The sequence below is a fragment of the Onychostruthus taczanowskii genome, unplaced genomic scaffold (assembly GCF_017590055.1).
Source record: "Onychostruthus taczanowskii isolate IOZ18803 unplaced genomic scaffold, ASM1759005v1 scaffold187, whole genome shotgun sequence".
Classification (NCBI taxonomy): domain Eukaryota; kingdom Metazoa; phylum Chordata; class Aves; order Passeriformes; family Passeridae; genus Onychostruthus; species Onychostruthus taczanowskii.
Genome location: NW_024499095.1, coordinates 353,319 through 375,528, shown reverse-complemented (window position 1 = coordinate 375,528; position 22,210 = coordinate 353,319). Strand labels below are relative to the sequence as shown.

General features: G+C 61.3%; 1 protein-coding gene across 7 annotated transcripts in view; it reads left to right on the top strand.

Moving 5' to 3' along the window:
• The window catches only part of STIM1 (stromal interaction molecule 1), a 75,893-nt gene extending 57,070 nt beyond the window's left edge, over positions 1-18,823 (top strand). For 2 of the 7 annotated variants that reach the window (XM_041401137.1, XM_041401136.1), the window contains exons 9-14: positions 6-173; positions 1,548-1,648; positions 3,740-3,975; positions 5,933-6,013; positions 9,007-9,397; positions 17,121-18,823. In XM_041401137.1, the coding sequence (XP_041257071.1) occupies positions 6-173; positions 1,548-1,648; positions 3,740-3,975; positions 5,933-6,013; positions 9,007-9,397; positions 17,121-17,670 (1,527 nt within the window). In that variant the 3' untranslated portion in view covers positions 17,671-18,823. The remainder of the gene's footprint in view (positions 1-5; positions 174-1,547; positions 1,649-3,739; positions 3,976-5,932; positions 6,014-9,006; positions 9,398-17,120) is intronic. The other 5 variants (XM_041401141.1, XM_041401139.1, XM_041401142.1 and 2 more) reach the window with 5 other exon arrangements.
• The last annotated feature ends 3,387 nt before the right edge of the window (positions 18,824-22,210 follow it).

The following is a 22,210-nucleotide window of genomic DNA, read 5'->3' as shown; positions in this document are numbered from 1 at the left end:
CCCAGGTGCGGATGGCGCTGAAGAACGCAGAGAAGGAGCTGGAGTCCCACTGCAGCTGGGCTGCCCCCGAGGCCCTGCAGAAGTGGCTGCAGCTGACCCACGAGGTGGAGGTGCAGTACTACAACATCAAGAAGCAGAACGCAGAGAAGCAGCTGCTGGTGGCCAAGGAGGGGGTGAGAGCTGCAGCGGCCTCGAGCTGGGTCCCCGGTGGGGGGGTCTGGGGGGTGAAGCCTGCAGAGATGGTTTCTCTGCATCTCCTTGGCTTTGTGGCATCCTGGAATCCCAGATGGGTTGGGAAGGGCCTCAAAGTTCACCTCATTCTGTGGGCAGGGACGCCTTTGATTTTATCCCAGGCTGCTCCAAGCTTCAGTGTCCAGCCTGGCCTTGGGCACTGCCAGGGATCCAGGGGCAGCCCCAGCTGCTCTGGGCACCCTGTGCCAGCCCCTGCCCACCCTGCCAGGGAACAATTCCTCATTGCCCAGATCCCATCCAGCCCTGCCCTCTCTCAGATCAAGGGTAGTTTCTCTCTTCATGCCTTAAATTTGCATCTTGTAGAAGTGCAGCACTACAGAGGTGTGAGCAGGGGCTGAGCGTGAGGATGAGGATGAGGATGGTGCTCCTGAGGCAGGTCCCACCCTGGGTGCTGGGTGAGCTTTGCACCTCTCAGCACCCTCCCTGCTGCAGGTGATGAGCCTGCACAGGCAGTGGAACCCCGAGGTCCTGAGTCATCACTGCATTCCTGATCTGGGATGAGGTCCTGAGTCATCACTGCATTCCTGATGTGGGATTTCGTGTGCCAGCCCTGAGGGATCAGCCCTGGGAGCTGTTGTGACTCGTCCCTGTCCCCATGGCCATATGGAGCAGAGCTGGCAGGAGGAAAAACTGTGCCTTAATCTGCTTTGGCTGGGAACATTTTAACATTCCAACAGTTCTCTTTTGGCTGTGTCAGTTCTTGCACCCACATCCTTGGCTCTCCTAAGTCCCAGGTTCATGCACTGGAGCTGGGGATGGAAGAGCTGTGGGAGGAGACTTTAATTTTTGATACAATGGGACAAACTCAGCCTCAAACCAAAAGGGTTTGGTGGTTATTCACGGGAGGAGTGAGCCAGTGTGTGAGAGCCCTTCACTGAGCAAGGTACCTGGTAATCATGGAATGGTTTGGGTTGGAGAAACCCTCAGAGACCTTCAAGGCCACCTATTCTCCAAGGCCACCACTGCCCCGTGTCCCCAGGTGCCACATCCACAGGGCTGTGGGATCCCTGCAGGGATGGGGACTCCAGCTCTGCCCTGAAAGTTCAGCCTTCCCTCTGATTTTTGGGAAACTGGGAGAAGGGAGCATGAAACCCCCAACTTGCTGCTTGCTGCTGGGGAATTCCTCACCCCAGGGTCAGGGAGGACATTCCTCAGTGACAGCACCATTCCCACTGTTCCCACACGTGCAGGCAGCTGCAGGGAGTGTTCCTGTCTCAGCCCATCCAGGATGTCCATGGCCTGGAGGAAACTTGAGGTTCTCTTCTTCCTCTGACCGTTCTCCGTTGATATTGCAGGCTGAAAAGATCAAAAAGAAGCGGAACACCCTTTTTGGGACGTTCCACGTTGCTCACAGCTCCTCTCTGGATGATGTGGATCACAAAATCTTAACTGCAAAGTGAGTGTCTGCCCCACACCTCCCTCTTCCTCCCTCCCCTGTCCCGGCCAGGAGTGTCCTCACCCCTGCAGGGGCTCTGGGGCTCCTTTTCCTGAACTTCTGTTCTCCTCAGTGACCTGGGGGTGGATTTGCTCCTCCCCATCAATAACCTGATTTTACCTGTGAGAAACGGGATCACAGTGACGTGGAGCAATTAGGAGTCCTGCCAAAATGAGGTTCCAGGAGGCTGCAGGATGTTTAAGGGATTGCCATGGAATGGTTTGGGCTGGAGGGACCCCAAATCCCAGCCAGTGCCACCCTGCCATGGCAGGGACACCTTCCCCTGTGCCAGGCTGCTCCAGCCCCAGTGTCCAGCCTGGCCTTGGGCACTGCCAGGGATCCAGGGGCAGCCCCAGCTGCTCTGGGAATTCCACCCCAGCCCTGCCAGGGAACAATTCCCAGATCCCAATCTCCCACTCAGCCCTGCCCTCTGGCACTGGCAGCCATTCCCCCTTCTTGTTATCCCTGCATACTTCAGCTGCTGCTGCATTTTTTAATTGCTGTATTCCTGGAATTGGAATCAAAAGTGTCTCAAATTTCAGGATGCACAGCTGACCCAAACATCTCCCCTCCTCTTTAAACTCTGCAGACCTTTTTAATAGTTGTGTTAATTATTTGTTGAAGGTATAGGAGTAAACAAGGTACTAAGATTAGTAGTACAGCTATAATAGTTGTACAGTAGTACAACTGTTATGATGACTAAAATGTATAAATTCATTTGTTAAATTTTAATTATTAAATCAGCTATTGAACAGTTTCATTACCAGCTTGGAGTTTTGATACACTTTCATTGAGATGTTTTTGTAAATAGATTCTGAGTGATTAGACAGATTCATATAATTAAATTATATATATTACATGCTTCTATTTTAAAATTTTATATTTATATATAATTATATATTTATATATAATTATACATTTTAACATTTATTTATAATATATCACGTATTTAATATTTATATATAATATAGTGTATATTTTAATATATACATAACACACCATATAGTTAATATTTCCATTTATTAAAATATCTAATATTTCTATTAATATATATTATTTTGCTTTTTAGTATTTATTTGTTATATTTATGTTACTCTATTTGCTTATATATTTTATGATTATTTATTTTATATTTATATAATATATTGGTTTCGGCCCGCTCCGGTTTCGGCCCGCTCCGGTTTCGGCCCGCTCCGGTTTCGGCCCGCTCCGGTTTCGGCCCGCTCCGGTTTCGGCCCGCTCCGGTTTCGGCCCGCTCCGGTTTCGGCCCGCTCCGGTTTCGGCCCGCTCCGGTTTCGGCCCGCTCCGGTTTCGGCCCGCTCCGGTTTCGGCCCGCTCCGGTTTCGGCCCGCTCCGGTTTCGGCCCGCTCCGGTTTCGGCCCGCTCCGGTTTCGGCCCGCTCCGGTTTCGGCCCGCTCCGGTTTCGGCCCGCTCCGGTTTCGGCCCGCTCCGGTTTCGGCCCGCTCCGGTTTCGGCCCGCTCCGGTTTCGGCCCGCTCCGGTTTCGGCCCGCTCCGGTTTCGGCCCGCTCCGGTTTCGGCCCGCTCCGGTTTCGGCCCGCTCCGGTTTCGGCCCGCTCCGGTTTCGGCCCGCTCCGGTTTCGGCCCGCTCCGGTTTCGGCCCGCTCCGGTTTCGGCCCGCTCCGGTTTCGGCCCGCTCCGGTTTCGGCCCGCTCCGGTTTCGGCCCGCTCCGGTTTCGGCCCGCTCCGGTTTCGGCCCGCTCCGGTTTCGGCCCGCTCCGGTTTCGGCCCGCTCCGGTTTCGGCCCGCTCCGGTTTTGGGCCGTTCCGGTTTCGGCCCGCTCCGGTTTCGGCCCGCTCCGGTTTTGGGCCGTTCCGGTTTCGGCCCGCTCCGGTTTCGGCCCGCTCCGGTTTCGGCCCGCTCCGGTTTTGGCCCGCTCCGGTTTCGGCCCGCTCCAGTTTCGGCCCGCTCCGGTTTCGGCCCGCTCCGGTTTTGGCCCGCTCCGGTTTCGGCCCGCTCCGGTTTTGGCCCGCTCCAGCGGCGCGGGCCGTGCCCCCGCCGCCCCCGCATGGCCCCGCGTGTGTCCCCCCCAGGCAGGCGCTGAGCGAGGTGACGGCGGCGCTGCGGGAGCGGCTGCACCGCTGGCAGCAGATCGAGCTGCTCTGCGGCTTCCAGATCGTCAGCAACCCCGGCATCCACTCGCTGGCCTCGGCCCTCAACGTGGACCCGGGCTGGGTGGGCACGCCCCGGCCCAACCCCTCGCACTTCGTCATCACCGACGACGTGGATGACCTGGACGAGGAGCTGGTGTCGCCCATGTCCATCCAATGTACGCCTGCGCTGGGAACGGGGGGGGCTGGGAATGGGGGGGTCTGGGAATGGAGGGTCCCTGGAACTCCCTGGGAATGGGGGGTCCCTGGGAACGGGGGAACTCCCTGGGAACGGGGGGCTGTGTCTGCTGGGGCTGGGGGCTGTGGCGCAGAGCAGAGCTGGATCTGCAGTTCACCTGTATCAGCAGGGAATAACTGATCCAAGTTGAGGTTTCCATGGCCAAAGAGCAGAGCTGGTCCATCAGGGTCAGGAGCATCCCGAACAGGCCAGGCCCCTCTGCTGGGCTTGTTTGGAGCCTGGCAATTCCAGCATGGCTGGTACTTTAGGAATTGTTAATCATCATTTCATTCTGTCTGTGCTGTTGTGCTCAGCTCAGTGATTTAAGCATTTACCAAAAACCCCAGCCAAAGGCACGGGTGGACATGGAGGTGGGACAGGAAAAGGGATTATCCCAATGTCCCCTTGGCCTGAGCACCTTTTTGGGGATTGCTTCCTGCAGCATTCCGGGTGGGAGCAGCACTCTCCAGCCTCAGGGACCTGTTAAACACTCCCTGGAGCAGAGGCTGCCCCAGTTCCCAGCTCTGTGCAGGGCTTGGCCTCAGCCAGGGGGACCCTCCTGTCCCTCAGGTGACAGGAGCATCACTCCAGGACAGCTGTCCCTGCTCTGCCAAGCCCAGAGCCCACAGAGGGAGGGCTGAGCATGGATCACCCTGTGCCTGTGACCCCCCCCAGCTGCTGGAATTAGTGTCACAGGGCTGGGTGACACTGTCACCTTCTCTGCAGCAGCTGGGAGCCAGCCCTGGCTGCTGTTCCTGCCTGCAGCTGGCCCAGGTCCTGCCTTGCTTCTCCCAAAAGGGCATTTTCATTTTCCAAACAGTTTCCCCCTGGGTGTTGCACCAGAGACTGAGAGAGCTGAAGGGCAGGGACAGGGCCTGGGGGCGCAGCAGCAGCAGCAGCTGGCAGGGCACAGCACCCTGATCCAGGCACTGTCATGGAATCATGGAATCACAGAGTGGATTGGCTTGGAAGGACCTCAAAGCCCACCCTGTGCCACCCTGCCATGGCAGGGACACCTTCCCCTGTGCCAGGCTGCTCCAGCCCCAGTGTCCAGCCTGGCCTTGGGCACTGCCAGGGATCCAGGGGCAGCCCCAGCTGCTCTGGACAGTTCAATCCAAGCCAGGGCAGTCTGGGGGAGCAGAAGGGTCCCAGGGCTGGCACTGTGTGCTGCAGGAGGTGCCCTGTGTGCCAGGCCCACCTCCCCTCGGTCCCCCTGAGGGGGGCTCAGGGCAGGGGCCAGGGGGAGGCAGAGCTTGGAGGCTTTGGGCAGTGCAGGAGGAACGGGGGTACCTGTGTGTTCCCAGGGCTCTGCAGACATGGGGGCTGGAGCCACGCTTTGTGGGATCAGCTGTGCTTGGGGACATCAAAGCTCCAGGGAATGGAGACATCCTGCTCCTTGTCATTACCAGTCGCCCTCAGAATCAGGCTGGACATCTCTGACGAAGGCCTGGCCCAGCCCCAGCTGGGCACTGGTGGCAGGGATGCTTGGACAGTCCCAGGTGACACCTGAGGACCTGAGCTGGCCCAGGTGTGCGCCTCCAGCCCCGACTTCAGCCTCAGCTTCTTGGCACCTCGAGTGAGACATTTCCAGGGAGCACTTCCAGTTCCATCATCCCAGGGCTGGGCAGAGAGCCTGCCCACCCTGCTGCCCACCCTGCTGCCCACCCTGCTGCCCACCTCCTCCCTGCAGGTGATCCACCCCTAGCGAGCACTGGGCACTCCAATTCCCAAAGCAAGGCAGCCTTTCCCTGTAGGATTTTCTTGCTTTGTGTGCAAACCCCGCCTCAGGAGAGCAGTGCCGAGTTTCTCCTGCCCAAGGGTGATGCTGAGGACCCGTGGTGCTTCTCCCAGTAAATCCCATCTCTCTCTCTCCTGTTCCCACCTGGCTGCCCCCCCAGATGCAGCCTGGCTTTTCGGGCGCAGGTTCAGCGACCGCTCCTCGCTGTCCTCGGAGGATCAGTCCCTCTGGAAATACCCTGGTTTGGTTCTCTTCAATTTTGTTATTTTCATTTTTTTATTCTGCCCTCTGGCCTTTTTCTGGACTAAAATACATCCACCAATTTTCCATCTTTCTGGCACGGGAACTAATGAATGTATCTGTCCTCACTGAGCCATGGCCACCTGCACTAACCCCGGGAAGAGTCTGGTGGGATGAAGAAGAATCTCAGCTGCAGCTCCCACGTGCTCCTGGGGGCAGTTAGGGAATCTGGGGGGCTGGACTCACTCCATTTCACCCCTGAGGTGGAGATGAAGGACCCAGTGAGGCCAGGAGAGGTGACAGCATTCCCTGTCCCATCCCACCTCCTTCCCTGCTGCCCCATCCCTCACCCACAGGTGCTGCTGGTGCCGTGTTCCCACAGAATCCCTAAATAACCTGAGCAGTGCCACCCTGAGGGAAACCTGTCCCTGGGGATGGCACACAGCCTGCAGGCCTTGGCTTCCTTTGGAAGCCTCCCCCTTGGAGCATGGCCGAGCCCCCTCTGCTGTGGGACAGAGCAGCTGGATGTGCCAGCCTCGGGCAGGGGGGGCTTTTCCTGGGGCAGGGAGTTTGGGCAATGGTGGTAAAACGTGTCTGGATGTGCCTGGAGGGTCTGGGAAGCGAGGTCCCAGCCTCTGCTCCAGAGCTCATTGCTCTGAAGTAAGTCTTGGAGAGGGAGAGCACGAAGGTGGGAAGCACTGAGTTGGGAAATGAAGGGTGGAACACCAGGAAAAAATGGAGAATCCTTAGGGAAAAAAGCTTGACCCAAGGGAAGAAGAAACCTGTGGCAGAAACCCATCACCCCAGTGAGTTACTCAGCAGTCAGATCCCTGTGAACCCCCACAATGAGATTCCCAAATTGGAATTGCAGCTCTGGAGCTGAATTAAAAAAATCTCGCAATGGTGTAAAATTCCAAGTCCATGGATGGGCACTGCAGGGAGCAAGGAGCAGTGGGAAAGACTGGGATTCACCTTGGGGTTGTGGAAACAGCCACATTGCCAGAATTATTCCTTCTTATTCCTTCTTGCACTGGAAATATGTCCTTGTGGATCTTTCAGTCCCAAGGCGTTCTGCCAGAGGAGCTCTCTGTGTCCGGCTGGGATTTTCCAGAGCAGGGATTGCTGGTTCTTCCATTCCCAAAGGAGCTCTCCTCCTCCTCCATTTCTGAGCTTTCCTGTCTCTGCATCTTTTTAACCCATTTGTACATTAATTTCTTATGCACATAAGAAATCCTGAGCAATCCTGAACACCTTATCTCCTGCCAAAGGAGGATCATCTTGTGTGGAATGGCAGCAAGGGGATGGAATAAATCCAGCCTGGGTGGCTGGGGACGGGGCTGCAGCCCTGGCATCCCGCTTTCCATGAGGGAGGGGAGCATTCCCAAGGCTCCAGGCAGGTGAAGGGGCCTCCCCTGGCTCTGGGGGTGACCCTGGGGGCAGATGTGGGGTGCAGGCAGCTGCTCAGGGGGTGCTGGGCTCCTCTTCCAGCCAGGTGTGACCACGGGGCTGGAGAGATCCTGGGGAGCTTTGAAGGCAGTTCAGGAACTGGTGCTGGGACTCCAAAGGACATTCCCATGTGGTTCCCCAAAGCAAGGGGAATTGGCAACCAGAGGAGAATATTTCTCTTGAGGGTCTCTGATCAGTCACAGTGGTCATGGGACAGGCTGGGAGCAGCTGAGGCCACTCTGGGGCCAGAGTCACCAGTTCAGGCATGGAGGAATCAGGCATGAATCCCAGGAAGTCTGGGCTGGGAGTGACCCTAAACTCATCCCATCCCACCCCTGCCAGGGCAGGGACACCTTCCCCTGTGCCAGGCTGCTCCAGCCCCAGTGTCCAGCCTGGCCTTGGGCACTGCCAGGGATCTGCCAGGGAGCTGCTCTGGGCACCCTGTGCCAGGGCCTGCCCACCCTGCCAGGGAACAATTCCTGCCCAACATCCTCAACCCCAGTATATTCAACCAGCCAGAGAACTGCCCCTGGATCCCTGGCAGTGCCCAAGGCCAGGCTGGACACTGGGGCTGGAGCAGCCTGGCACAGGGGAAGGTGTCCCTGCCATGGCAGGGCTGGGAAGAGATGATCTTTAAGGTCCCTCCCAACCCAATCCCTGTATGATTCCATGCTGCCAGGGCTCTGCTCCTGGTGCTGCCCCTGCACAATGAAGCGAGCAGAGCCGAGCTCTGGGAGTGGAGCTTCAGGTGCCAACACTGGGGCTCCTGCTTTGGGCTGTGCAGGTCCCACCCAGGCAGCAGGACTGGGGCCATGAGGTGTCTGTGGGGGTGGAATGGCCCTGGAAGTGCCCAGTTCTTTGCTCTCCCGGAGCCGGGTGGTGGCTCCAGGTGGGATGAATCACGGCTGTCTGCGTCAGGCAAGATGCTCAGATAAGGTGTTCAGAGGCACCTACATCAGCAGTGGTGGAGTTTTCCATGGGCTGGGCATTAATCCAGCATGTTCAGCACCAGCTTAAAGCTGCTTCTGCATTAAACAGGCCTTAACTGCTGGCACGAGGTGGCACAGTGCTGGTGGCACAGGGACAGCGGGACGGTGCTGCTGGGGTGGTGTCAGTGGGACTGGGATGGCGGGACGGTGCCAGTGGGCTGGTGCTGCTGTGGTGGTGCCAGGGGACGGGGATGGTGCCAGTGGGCCAGTGCCAGTGGTGGCGGAGCTCCGCAGGCCAGGCCGTGCCCTTGCTCTCTGTTGGCAGAGCTCTGTGGGCTGAGCCCTCACTCTGCCAGCGGAGCTCCGCAGGCCAGTGGTGCTGCTCTCATGGTGCCAGTGGGCCAGTGCCAGTGCTGGTGGAGCTCTGCAGGCCAGGCCGAGCCCTTGCTCTCTGCTGGCAGAGCTCCGTGGGCTGAGCCCTCACTCTGCCAGTGGAGCTCCGCGGGCCAGGCCGAGCCCTCGCTCCCTGCCGGCGGAGCTCCGTGGGCTGAGCCCTCACTCTCTGGCGGAGCTCCGCAGGCCGGGCCGTGCCCTCACTGTCCCCCATGTGTCGTTGCAGCTCCGGCCTTGCCCAGCACAGTCCGGCAGCGCCTGGTGGAGCCGCAGCACGGCCACGGATCGCAGAGGTTGGTAGAGAGTCTCGTGCCGGGGCAGCCCGAGGCAGGCCCCGTGGCCCCGCTGCGGGCGGGCCGAGTGTCCCTGCGCCGAATGCACAGCCTCACCTCCGGACAGTCCTTCAGCTCCGACCTGCCCGGCTCCAGCCCATCGCCTGCCTCCACCTCCTCCACCTCCTGCTCCTCATCCACCACCACCGCACCTGCTCCTGCTTGCCATGTCCACCCTATCTATTACCATCACACCACCTCTTATTTCCTCCAGATGGATTCCATCCCCGACCTGCCCCCTCCTGATGTCACCTCTGGAGTTCGCTGTCGCACTGGGAGCTTTGGGTATATTGCTGTTTCTTTTCTAGCTGCCTCCTGCCTGCCGTGCCTCAGAGCTGATGCTTGCTGGGGTGCTCTCTCTCTCTCACCTTCCTCCTGCCCTTTTCTTTTGGGCCTTTGTTCCGTGATTTATCCACTTTTGTTCCTTCCGCTGCTCTCCCGAGCCGCTGGAGCCTCTAAGGAGGATTCCGTGGGCCATCCCCACGTCCACGAGCTCCCAAGGTGCTCTGCTGTTGTTTTACTGCAGCTGAGCAAGTGAGAATTCCCAGGTGCTCGCTATTCCCTGAACAAGGGGATGTCAGGAGGTAACAGAACTGATCGCCAAACCTGAGCTGATTTGAAGCCTGGACCTCCCTGGGGTCCTCACGAGTGAATTGCAAAGGGAACAGGACGGGTGGGGACCACGAGGTAGCAGCTGGAGAAATCTGGGATGGCTTTCAGAGGTGCTAGAGTGGCAGTTCAGGAGTGTGTTCCAGAGTGACTCTGCTCTGGTAGGGATGAGGAATGGGGGTGTTTTGGCTAGGGAGTGTCCGAGGAGGGAGTTGGAGCTGCTTTTGTTGGCTTTAGCTTGGTCCCTTTCAGCCAGCTCCTTGGTACATCCTGGGGACTGGTTATCCTCCGTCCCTCAATGCCAGAGCTGTCCAGGTCATGGTGCTGGGGACAGGGAGGAGCAGGAATCCTGCCTGGTGCTCCAAGGGGGTCCTGACAGGATTCCTGCTCCTCCCTGTCCCAGGTCATGGTGCTGGGGACAGGGAGGAGCAGGAATCCTGCCTGGTGCTCCAAGGGGGTCCTGACAGCCTGACAGGAATGCTGTGTGTCCCAAGCACGGGATCAGGCTCCTGGGGTGGCTGTCACCCAAGTGACATCCCACACGTCCTGGTGCCACGGGGTCAGGGGTGCAGCCAGCCCCAAGGTGCTGTGTCCCTGTGGGATCCCCCTGGAGCACTGGGATCTGTGCTCGTGGCCTCAGCTGTCCCAGGCACTCGATGCAGGCAGTGGGAAGGCTGTGATGGACCAGGGAATCCTGTCCCTGCCAGGTCATTCCATCTCTGTTCCATGCTTTCTCCGTGGCAAAATTAAAACCCGTCTGCTGATCCTCGGTACTGGGGAGCAGACTGCTGGGAGAAGGCTGGAAGTCTCTGGGTCAGGCAGAGGAGAGGGGAAATGTCCTTCCACCATCATTTCTCCAGGCAGGGAAACATTCCCAGTCACCACATCTTCACCCATCCCAGCACGATGTCCCATTATCCCCTCACCTGTGGGTCCCTCTGCCCTCAGGTGCTGGGATCTCTCCTGGCCTTGTTCACAGTCTCTGGTTTGGATGTTGCACCCCCTCCCTGCCCCGTGTGTCTCCAAGCTGAGCAGCCCCAGGCTTGTTCTGGAGTCTGGAATACCGAGGGAGAGATTCCTGCACCTGCTCCACAGTGGAGAATTAAAGAGCAGCATCTCAGTTAATTCAGTAATGGTTGGTTGGGGATGATGAGAAGCAGTGTAATTAATTAACTCCTACCAGTGGGAGCTCAATTGCAGCTGTCCCAATTGGACTGGTAAAAGCTGGGAATGCTGCTGCTGCCTGCTTCCTTTGCCTCCCTGACTCTGCAGGAGGGAGGGCTCATCCTGGCAGCCTGGGGCTCATGTCCTGTGTCCAAAACAGCTGTTTAAATGTGATTTATTTACACTGAGGCCCGTGAATTCCTGCCCAGGACAAAGCCTGAGTCCCTGCAGACCACCTGAGAGTAGCAGAGGGAAATGGAATCCAGCGTGGGGACCCCAGGAAGGGAAGGAGATGGTGCCAGAGGAGGGAATAAATGCGACCTGCCCTGGTCAGAGCCCATCTGGTCACCAGTGGGTGCCAGCAGGAGTGTCCTGTCCCTGCTCCCGTGGGAAAGCCTGGCTGCTGCTGCAGGGGAAGGCATGGAGTCAGAACCTCCCAGCCGGGACTTGCTCCAGCTGCACCTCAGCAGGCAGCTCCCCCAGCTCACCTCTTCATCCCTGCTCAGCCCAGCAGCAGAAATGAGGAGTTGGGTGCCCGAGGCTGCGGCTTTGTGGCGTGCTGATAATTGTTTTATCACTAGCACGCCCTGCTTTGATGCGCCGCTGCCGGGGCCGATGGATTGCTGCCCCTCCTTGATACCCCCGCTCCTGGAGGCCTTTCCTTCCATCCCTCAGCCTCCGGGGAGGCAGGCAGCGCACTGGGGAGCCTCAGAAAGGCCTTCAGGGAGTCACTGCAAGGAGCAGAGCAGAGCCCTGGCTCCCTTGGTGGGAGGAACGTGGCACCCCTGGCAGTGGGGGCTGCTGGAGCTCTTTAGCCTCTCCCACGTCCAGCAGAGCCAAGGCTGGGCAGAGCTCGCAGGAGAAACATCTCCGAGGAGCTGCCCCCGAGGAGCGAGGCTGGGGATGGCTGTCTCCGGAGTCCTGCTGGGGTTATCCTGGCAGGGAGCCTCTCCCTCAACTCCTCACTCTCTGCTTCTCTTTTGCAATTGGCTTCAGAGGATCCGGCGCCAATAAGGTCAGAGCGGGTCCGGGCCGAGGCGGCCGCGGGATCGGGGGGTCCCCGGGGGGAGAGGGGCTGGAGGGGGCCGTGTGTGCACAGGGGTTTCTGCCGCCAGTGCCTGCCTCAGGTGGATAAAACCCATGGAGATGGGAGTGGAGCACCAAATGCCCGTGGCCAGGCCCTTCTCCGAGCAGGAAGGGAGGCGGCAGCCAAAGCTCAGGGCAGGGAGAGAGCCAGGAATCCGGGGAAATGAGTAATTCACAGCTCTGCCAGGGTGGAAGGGAGGAAGCTGCTGCTGGGCGCGCGTTGAGGCCGCGCCAAGCTCAGCCCCACAGCAAATCTGGGACTTTGCCTTGAGAAAAGCCTTGGTCCCTGGTGCCACACACAGGGAGCCAGACACGGAGGGGTGAGGCAGCCAGGGCTCTGTGCCTGCTGCAGCACAGCCGGGGCAGCTCCTGGGCCGTGCCGGGCTGGACCCGAGCAGGAACACCCGGAGGAATCCCTCGTGGGCTGCAGGGCTGGGGAAAATTAGGTGTTTGTTCTCCATCCTGCTCCTGCTCCTCCCCTGCTCCTCCTGTACTCCAGGCTTTCCTTATTCCATGCTTTGCTCTCTGCTGCTTTTGTTCACCATCCCCATCTCCTCACCCTCCCTCCCTCCCTCCCTCGTGGCTCGGGTGGGTCCTGGTGGGGTGGGAGGGAGCCAGGAGGAAGCAGATCCATCCTGCCTTAGGCAGCTGAGCGCTGGCAGGGTCGCTGTGGTGGTGCTGGAGTGCCTGGATCCATGGAAAAGAGCAGGGAGCCCTGCTGGCATGGAGGAAGGCTCGGGCTCCCAGGTATTTCCCTGTCCAGTTGCTGCTCTGTGGTTTCCAGGAGGGATGAGCTGTCAGGGGCTCCTGCTGCTCCACAAAAACACTTCCTCTGATTCCTTCCTGGGATCCCATCAAGGCCAGTCTGCCCTGGGATAGCTTTTCTTCTTGAAAGTGTGCTGGAACGGTTCAGGAGCATAATCCTCATGGAAATCAGTGGGATATAGGCCAGGCCTTGCTGAGCCTCATCCGGGATGATGGCAGTATCCTGGGAATGCTCTTTCCTCCCTGTTGTCCTGGCATGGACTCAGCAGTGTCCATTCCTCTGGCTGCCTCTGACCCAGCCACTGTGATCCCAGGAATGCTGTCCCTGCTGCTGTGCACTTCCTTGTGGGAACCACCAGGAAAAGGCTCATTTGGGGCTGAAGAAAATCCCTGAAGTTGTGGTGTTCAGCTCCCAGAATCAGCCCGTGGGTGCCCCGTTGGGAATGCAGGAGGTCCCTGTGCCTGTGCCAGGTGTCCCTTGGATTGTCCCTGGCGTGGTGGGCGTGTCCTGTGTGCCGGGATGTCCCCAGAGCCTGGCACAGCAGGGTGGGCACTGCTGCTGCTCTGGTGGGTGCTGCTGTCACCAGCTCTTCCCTGTGTCCTTCAGGAATATATTCCTGACTTAGAGCTGGAGAGATTGTGCATGAGCAGAGTAGGAATATTTGGGAATTACTCTTGGGCATCAGCTCCTCCAGCCCCCCCGGATGAGCCCAGAGGGATGAAGTGGGGCTCCCAGGGTGGAACCCCTGTGGTGCATCCGCTCCAGGGCCGAGGATCCCGGAGCACAGCCACCCCCGGAGCGGGGACACGGGCCCTGTGCTGCGGCCAGAGCGCTGCCAGGAGGTGACACGGTGGCTGTGCTGTCACCGAGGCCCTGCCCACCTCCCGTGGTGTGGGACCAGCTGTCCTGGGATCGGGTTCCCAGCTCTCCAGGCAGAGGATCCTCCAGGAGCAGAGCACGGCTCTCCGTCTGCTGGCGTCACTTTGCGCGCCCGCTGCCAGCGCTGCAGGGCTGCAGGGCTGCTTTGGTCCCTGCTGCACTGGAGCCTGCCAGGCTTGAGGAGAGGGAGCCCAGCGAGGAACACTCGCCCTCTTCACACATCCTTGAGGTCTCCTCAGTTGAAGGAAAATCCATTTTTCCCTGTATTTGCTGCCCTCTGGCTTTGAAAAGGATTTATATCACCGACCCTCGCCCGGACCTCTCCCCGTGGGATTGTGGCAGCCAGAAGGGATGGGCTGGATTTCCTGGAAAAGAAGATTCTCTGTGGTGGAGCTTGGACACTCTCTGTGAAGGGAGGAGGTGTTGCTGTGCCCCCATCCCCAGCCAGGGCACGTGGGGTCCCTCGGGGCTCTCCCACCTGCTCCACGAGTGCAGAGTGGGCACTGCATTCCTGCCAGGATCCGATCCCGCCTGGCCTGGCCCTGGCTCTGCCCAGCACCCTTCCCGTGCCAGGGCTCTGCCCCACAGCCTCGCTCCTTCTCCAGCCACTCCTGGCCTTGGGCTGGTGCCAGCCCTGCAGCCAAAGGCTGCTTTGTTCTCCTGGGAAGGGGGCACTTCCCAGGGATTTGTGGAGGAAATGAACCTCTGCAAGTGGATGTTCTCAGCAAGGGCTCAGCGTGTGCAGGTGAGGGCTTCTGCCACCTTCCCTGGGAGAGGAGTGTCCAGGCAGGAATTCCCAGCAGGAATTCCCCTTCTCAGGTGTGGTAAGCCGTGAGTAGAAACATTTGGGAAGGGCAGGAGATTCCTGAATCCCTTGATGGAGCTGGATGGCAGTGACATTCTGTCTGAAGGCACTGGCAGCACCCCGAGGTGTGCCAGCCCAGGGGCGTGGGTGGGTCCCTGTTTTGGGGGTCAGCCCCAGCACCCTGAGTGCCCCACTGTTCCCAGGGGTGTGGGTGTGTCCCTGTTTTGGGGGTCAGCCCCAGCACCCTGAGTGCCCCACTGTTCCCTGGCTGCTGCTGTTCCCCAGTTACCCCAGTTTTCCCAGTGACAGCCGTGACAGTGACCTTCTGCAGTATCTGCTGGTGGCCCTGGGAGCTCGGTGGCCCCACACGTGTGATGATGGCCCTCGTGTCCCTTGGAGGGGCTCCAGCTGCTCACTCAGAATAACCTGGGTCTCACACCACGGGATTGTTCCCAGACCCGGCTGGGCTGGGCTCCCTGCGAGGACAAGGACAATGCCAGCACTGCCCAGGGCTCTTTGCTGCTGGGGAAGAGGAGAGCTGAGGTGTTCTGCACAGCTGGGCTCCCCCAGAAGATCCGGGGCTGAATGCCAGCCACCCACAGGACCCCTTTTCCTCTGTGTTCCCTGGAGCTGCTGAACGAGGGCCCGCTTTGTTCCATGGCTTCTCTTGAGGAAATGCTCTTGTTCCAGCACGAGGAGAACGTTCTGGGTCTGTCCCAGCTCCCCGTGCCAGCACAGCCAGGACTCCAGCGTGTGCCAGCACTTTGTGGAGAGCAGTGAGGAGAGCCTTCCTCAGAGGCCAGGACTGGGACCAGCGCTGGGAACCATCAGCAGGGACAGGGACCAGGGCAGGGACGGATCCAGGGCAGTGACACAGAGCTGGTGCTGCGGGCACACACTGCAGGGAAGGGATGGGGCACCCAGAGGCACCTGGGCAGGCTGCAGAGCTGGGCCTGTGCCAGCCTCTGCAGCCCAGCAGGACCAAGGGCAGGGCCTGCACCTGGCTCAGGGCAATCCCACCGGCTGAGCCGGGCGAGGGGCAGGGCCGGGGGGCTCGGGGGGGCGCGGGCGCACACACGGATGTGGCAAGGGCTGAGGGACCCTCCGAGCAATCTGGGGGGACAGCGGGCTTGGGGTGAGCTGGGAGAGCTCTCGGGTCCCCTGGGATCTGTGGTGAGGGATGGATCCCATTCCGGAATGGGGGATCCCGATGGATCCTGTCCCAGAATGAGAGATCCCCTGGGATCCGTGGGGAGGGATGAATCCCATCCCGGAATGAGAGATCCCCCTGGGATCCGTGGGGAGGGATGGGTCCCATCCTGGAATGAGAGATCCACCTGGGATCCGTGGGGAGGGGGTCCCATCCTGGAATGAGAGATCCCCTGGGATCCGTGGGGAGGGATGGATCCCATCCCGGAATGAGAGATCCACCTGGAATCCTGTCATTTCCCTCGGCCTCCTGCCTCCCACTCTCCAGAGGGGCTCCGGGAGCCGCCTCGGCCGTCACCGGTAGGCACAGGCTGGGCACAAACCACGTGCGGCGGCGGGGCTGGGCATGGCTTCCTGCGGGGACGGCCAAGCTCTAATTCCTCCCGCCGGGATTAGAGGTTGGCACCGGCTGAGCCGGGCGAGGGGCAGGGCCGGGGGGCTCGGGGGGTGCGGGCGCACACACGGATGTGGCAAGGGCTGAGGGACCCTCCGAGCAATCTGGGGGGACAGCGGGCTTGGGGTGAGCTGGGAGCGCTCTCGGGTCCTCTGGGATCCTGGGGAGGGATGGATCCCATCCTGGAATGGGGGATCCCCCTGGGATCCATGGGGAGGGATGAATCCCATCCCGGAATGAGAGATCCACCTGGGATCCGTGGGGAGGGATGGGTCCCATCCTGGAATGAGAGATCCCCTGGGATCCGTGGGGAGGGATGGATCCCATCCCAGAATGGGGGATCCCCTGGGATCCGTGGGGAGGGATGAATCCCATCCTGGAATGGGGGATCCCGATGGATCCTATCCCAGAATGAGAGATCCCCTGGGATCCGTGGGGAGGGATGGGTCCCATCCCAGAATGAGGGATCCACCTGGGATCCGTGGGGAGGGATGGGTCCCATCCCGGAATGGGGGATCCCGATGGATCCTATCCCGGAATGGGGGATCCACCTGGGATCTGTGGGGAGGGATGGATCCTATCCCAGAATGGGGGATCCCCTGGGATCCGTGGGGAGGGATGGGTCCCATCCCGGAATGGGGGATCCCCTGGGATCCGTGGGAAGGGATGGGTCCCATCCCGGAATGGGGGATCCCGATGGATCCCATCCCAGAATGGGGGATCCCCTGGGATCCGTGGGGAGGGATGGGTCCCATCCCAGAATGGGGGATCCCCTGGGATCCGTGGGGAGGGATGGGTCCCATCCCAGAATGAGGGATCCCCTGGGATCCGTGGGGAGGGATGGGTCCCATCCCAGAATGGGGGATCCCCTGGGATCCGTATGGGTCCCATCCCGGTTCTGTGTCCTGGCCCCCTCGAGCTGCTCGGGGCGAGCCCCCAGCCCTGGGGCACAGAGAGGGGCAGAGCCGGGGCCGGGCGGGCAGGGGCGCCCCGCCAGCCCCTCTGGGGGTCCCTGGGGTCCCCTCAGCCGCTGCCGCCATCCGTGTGCGCGGGGCCGGGCCGGGCCGGCACTGACCCCTCTGTCTCTCCACCGCAGAGATTTAACTCGCTGCGACTCCGACTCCTCCATCCCGCACCTGAGCGACCACCAGCGTACCCCCAGCTCGGCGCCCAAGCTGCTGGCTGCCCGGCCCACGCTGCTGACCAGGTCCATGGAGGAGGCTGTCCCCGCGGCCCCGGGCCCCGGCGCGCCCACCCCCAACGGCGGCAGCCGGCACGGGGAGCCCTCCGCCCTGGCGGCTTTGCAGGAGCGGCTGCCCGAGAGCCCCATGGTGATGAAGAAGATGATGACGGCGAACCACGGCATGGAGAAGTCCTCCAGCCTGGGGGAGATCAGCCACCCGACGGCCGGCAAGCCCAGCCACTCGGATTCGTCGCGGTCGCACAGCCCCAGCTCCACCGACCCCGACACCCCCTCCCCCATCTCTGACTGCCGGCCCGGCGGCGCCAGGAACACCCGCATCCCGCAGCTGGCCGCCAAGAAGAGCCCGGGGGACGAGGACAGCAGCCTGACGGGCGACGAGGTTGACCTCGGCCAGAGCAAGAAAAAGTTCCCCCTAAAGATCTTCAAGAAGCCCAAGAAGTAGCGGGGGACACCCCCGGAGGCGTCCCGCCGGGCCCGGGGCCGGCCGTGCACCGGGAGCGCAGCGCGGCCCCGGCTCCCTCCACCCCGAGTCACCCCAGCGCCGGCACGGGAGGAGCTGTTTAAACTTATTTATTTCCTCATCTCCGAGACGAGAAGCGCGAGAAGAGCCGCCCCTGCCTCCCTCCCTCCCTCCCTCCGACCGCTGCGGTCCCGGCTTTGCTGTGCATGGCTTCCAGTTACTCCTGCTCTGCTCAGCCACGCGGCCTTTGGGTTTGGTTTCAATGTGTTTTTTTTTTTTTAATTTTATTTTTTATCGTTGTTATTGATTTGTTCTCCTGCCTCCTCCGACTTTTGCACAGGCTGAGGGCGGGCGGGGCCGGCGCCGCGCTCCCCCCGGGGTGACTCGGCTCGCAGCGGTTCTCCCTCATTTCTCCGGGTCACTTCTCCGGCCCGGCCCCTCGGCTGCGCCCCTGGGAAGGGGATCCCCTCCCGAGCAGGAGGACTCTGCCCTTGCCGGTACTTGTGCGCTCCCGGTGCCCACGGCCGCCGGGGGCCCGCGGGGACGGGGCTGTCCCCGCGCCGCTCCGCCCGGTGCCGGGGGACACGGGGCGGGAGGGACGCGCCCGGCCCCGGCTTCACTTCCCCGGGCACCCTCCCCGGTCCCCTGCACTCCTCCGAACTCACCGGGACCCGGGGACCCGGCTGAGGACCCTGGTGACGAGGGACAGTGAGGGACGGGCCCTGGTGATGAGGGACAGTGAGGGACAGGCCCTGGTGACCAGGGACAGTGAGGAAAGGGCCCTGGTGACCAGGGACAGTGAAGGAAGGGCCCTGGTGACCAGGGACAGTGAGGGAAGGGCCCTGGTGACAAGGGACAGTGAGGGAAGGGCCATTCCGAGGGGTGCTGGTGCAGAGCCAGGTCCAGCTGCCACATCCACACGGAGAGGAGAGGAGGGGGCTCCGCGGAGCAGGGCCCGTCCCGTGTCCCATGTCCCCTGTCCTGGCTGGGCAGGGCCAGAGGGAGGGACCAGGACACAGCAGGGCTCTCCAGGGCAGGGGACAGGCTGTGCCTGGCTGGCAGGACCGTGACAGAGTCCTCCCCTGGAGCAGCAGGCGGGTGCTGGGGGCTCTGTGCCCCCCGAGGGACGCAGGAGGCTCACAGGCAGATGACAGAGTCCTCCCCTGGAGCAGGCGGGTGCTGGGGGCTCTGTGCCCCCCGAGGGACGCAGGAGGCTCACAGGCAGTGTCCCCCTCAGCCTGAGGCCGCACGCCGGGGTGTCCCTGGCTGTACCAGCCTGACCCGGGGCTCAGTCCGTCCTCCCCCAGCACACTGTGGGTCACATCCTGCTGCTCACAGCCCCCGGCTCACCTCGGCGTGTCCCCAGCACAGCCTGGCCACTGCGGGGTCCCCACTCAGGGCAGCAGCTGCGGCTGAGTCCCACTCCCTGCGAGGGCCGAGCCTGTCCCGAGGGGTGAGCCCTGCCCCATCCCCGGGGCTGGGCACCCAGGGGTGAGCCCTGCCCCAGGGCTGAGCACCCAGGGGTGAGCCCTGCCCCAGGGCTGGGCACCCAGGGGTGAGCCCTGCCCATCCCCGGGGCTGAGCACCCAGGGGTGAGCCCTGCCCCAAGGGCTGAGCACCCAGGGGTGAGCCCTGCCCATCCCTGGGGCTGGGCACCCAGGGGTGAGCCCTGCCCCAGGGCTGAGCACCCAGGGGTGAGCCCTGCACATCCCCGGGGCTGAGCACCCAGGGGTGAGCCCTGCCCCAGGGCTGAGCACCCAGGGGTGAGCCCTGCCCATCCCAGGGGTGAGCCCTGCACATCCCTGCAGCTGGGCACCATTCCACCCCGAGGGGGGAGCCCAGCCCCGGGGCTGCCAGGGGAACCCCCAAGCCCCCTCCCACCCCACTCAAGGCAGCTCCCTGGCACCACACGACCCCCCAGGCCGGGGTCCCTGTCCTCAGCACCCCCTCCGTCCCCAGACCACCATCCCGCACGTCCTTGGGGTGGGCAGGGGGCTGCTCCTGCCGAGGCAGAGGAGGATGCACGATGGGGGAGGAGGAGGAAGAGGAGGCCGGGCCAGATGCCGAGCGCCCCCCGGGGCCTTGCTTTATGCCAGAGTAATATATTTGTGTCTTGACAATTCAGGAAGGGCTACAAAGGTGTTTTTTTGTTGCGTAGGCGGGAGTTCAACAATTTCACTGTTGCTTTGGGATAAGTGAAAAATTCCTCTCAATGACTTTAAGTGCCTGCATTTCCCTGAGGACGGGGGGACGCGCTCGGCCCCACAACGGGGCTGCTGCCTGGGCACCCCGATTCCGTGGGCACCCCGATCTTGGGCACCCTGATCTGTGGGCACCCTGATCCATGGGCACCCCAGTCTGTGGGCACCCTGATTTGTGGGCATCCCAATCCATGGGCACCCCAATTTGTGGGTACCCCAATTCATGGGCACCCCGATTCATGGGCACCCTGATTTGTGGGTACCCCAATTCATGGGCACCCCGATTTCTGGGTACCCCAATTCATGGGCACCCTGATTTGTGGGTACCCCAATTCATGGGCACCCTGATTTGTGGGTACCCCAGTCCATGGGCACCCCGATTCATGGGCACCCTGATTTGTGGGTACCCCAATTCATGGGCACCCCGATTTGTGGGCACCCCAATTCATGGGCACCCCGATTTGTGGGCACCCCAATTCATGTGCACCCCGATTTGTGGGCACCCTGATTTGTGGGCACCCCGATTCATGGGCACCCTGATTTGTGGGTACCCCAATTCATGGGCACCCCGATTTGTGGGCACCCCAATTCATGGGCACCCCGATTTGTGGGCACCCCAATTCATGGGCACCCCGATTTGTGGGCACCCTGCTGTCACGGGCAGGGCCCCCCGGGAGCGGGGCCAGCGGGGTCGGGGCCGGAGCTGCTTCTGGTGGCAGAGAGCTGTGGATGCTTCTGGAGAAGGGGTTGGGGATCCACCAAACGGCAACTGTTGACGCATCTGCCAACTCTTGATTTAAGGTGGTTTTTGTTTTTTTGTTTTTTGTCATTTCATAAAACTTTTCAATCCAATAAAGCATGTAGTCTATTTTACGAGCTGCTGGCTGCTGCTCTGTTCTTGCAGCCCTTGCCAGGCTTCCAGCACAGTGGGATGGGGCGCTGGTGCCTGCTGGGGATGGGTTCTTGGCCAGGTCAGTGGGGACAGAGCAGAGGGACACCCCAGCTCCCACCCGCACCAGGGCCCTGCCATCGTCCTCTCCTGTGGGAATTTGGTCCACAGGCACAGTGGATCCACCCCGGGGACATGCTGGCACTGCCACTGCCATGGGGACAGGGACAGGCAGCCACCCCCAAACTGCTTCGGGAGATGGGACAGCTCTGTGGGCAGCGGGGTCACAGAATTCCCAGAATCCCTGGGTTGGGAGAGACCTCCAAGCCCATGGAGTCCAGCCCAGCCCCAGCAGCTCAGCCAAAGCCTGGCCCCCAGTGCCACATCCAGGCTGTGTCAAACACCCCCAGGGATGGTGACTGCAGCACCTCCCGTGCAGCCATTCCAGAACTTTATCACCTTGCTGGAAAAACTCTTTCCTGCTCTCCAGCCTGCATTCCCTCGGTGCAGCTGCAGGCTGTGTGCTCTGGCTGTGTCAGTCCCTGCAGACAGAGCCCAGCCCAGCTGAGCACAGGCACCTTTCAGGAGCTGTGCAGAGTGACGAGGGCACCCCTGAGTCTCCTTTTCTCCAGGGGAGCACCCCCAGCTCCCTCAGGGCTTCCTCTCAGGGTTGGTGTTCCCAGCCCCTCTCCAGCCTGGCTGTCCCCTCTGGATGTGCTCAGTGTCCCAAGGTCCTTCCCAGACTGAGGGGACAGCACTGGGTCCTGCTCCCGGAGTGCCCCAGTGTCACCTCTGAGGGGCAGGACGTGTCCAGGACAAACAGGGAAACACTCGCTGGGAGCAGTGGTTGGCATTGCCCGGGCTGGGGGATGGCAATGGCACAGGGACAGCAGCCATCCATGGGACCATGGCACAGGGACAGCAGCCATCCCAGGGGATGGTGGCACAGGGACAGCAGCCATCCCAGGGGACGGTGGCACAGGGACAGCAGCCATCCCACGGGATGGTGGCACAGGGACAGCAGCCATCCCATGGGACGGTGGCACAGGGACAGCAGCCATCCCTCGGGACCATGGCACAGGGACAGCAGCCATCCCAGGGGTGGTGGCACAGGGGGGACAGCAGCCATCCCAGGGGACGATGGCACAGGGACAGCAGCCATCCCATGGGACGGTGGCACAGGGACAGCAGCCATCCCTCGGGACCATGGCACAGGGACAGCAGCCATCCCAGGGGATGGTGGCACAGGGACAGCAGCCGTCCCTCGGGCTGTGCCCCCGGCAGATCCCAGTGTTTCCAGTGCCCTCCATGCCCACATGCAGCCCTGTCCCTGCCCCACGCTCCCGGGGCAGTCCCCGCTCCCAGCTGCCCGTGTTTCCTCTTTTGAAAAGCACCAAGCACCTTTTCCAGGGCAGGAATCAGCATTCCCGGA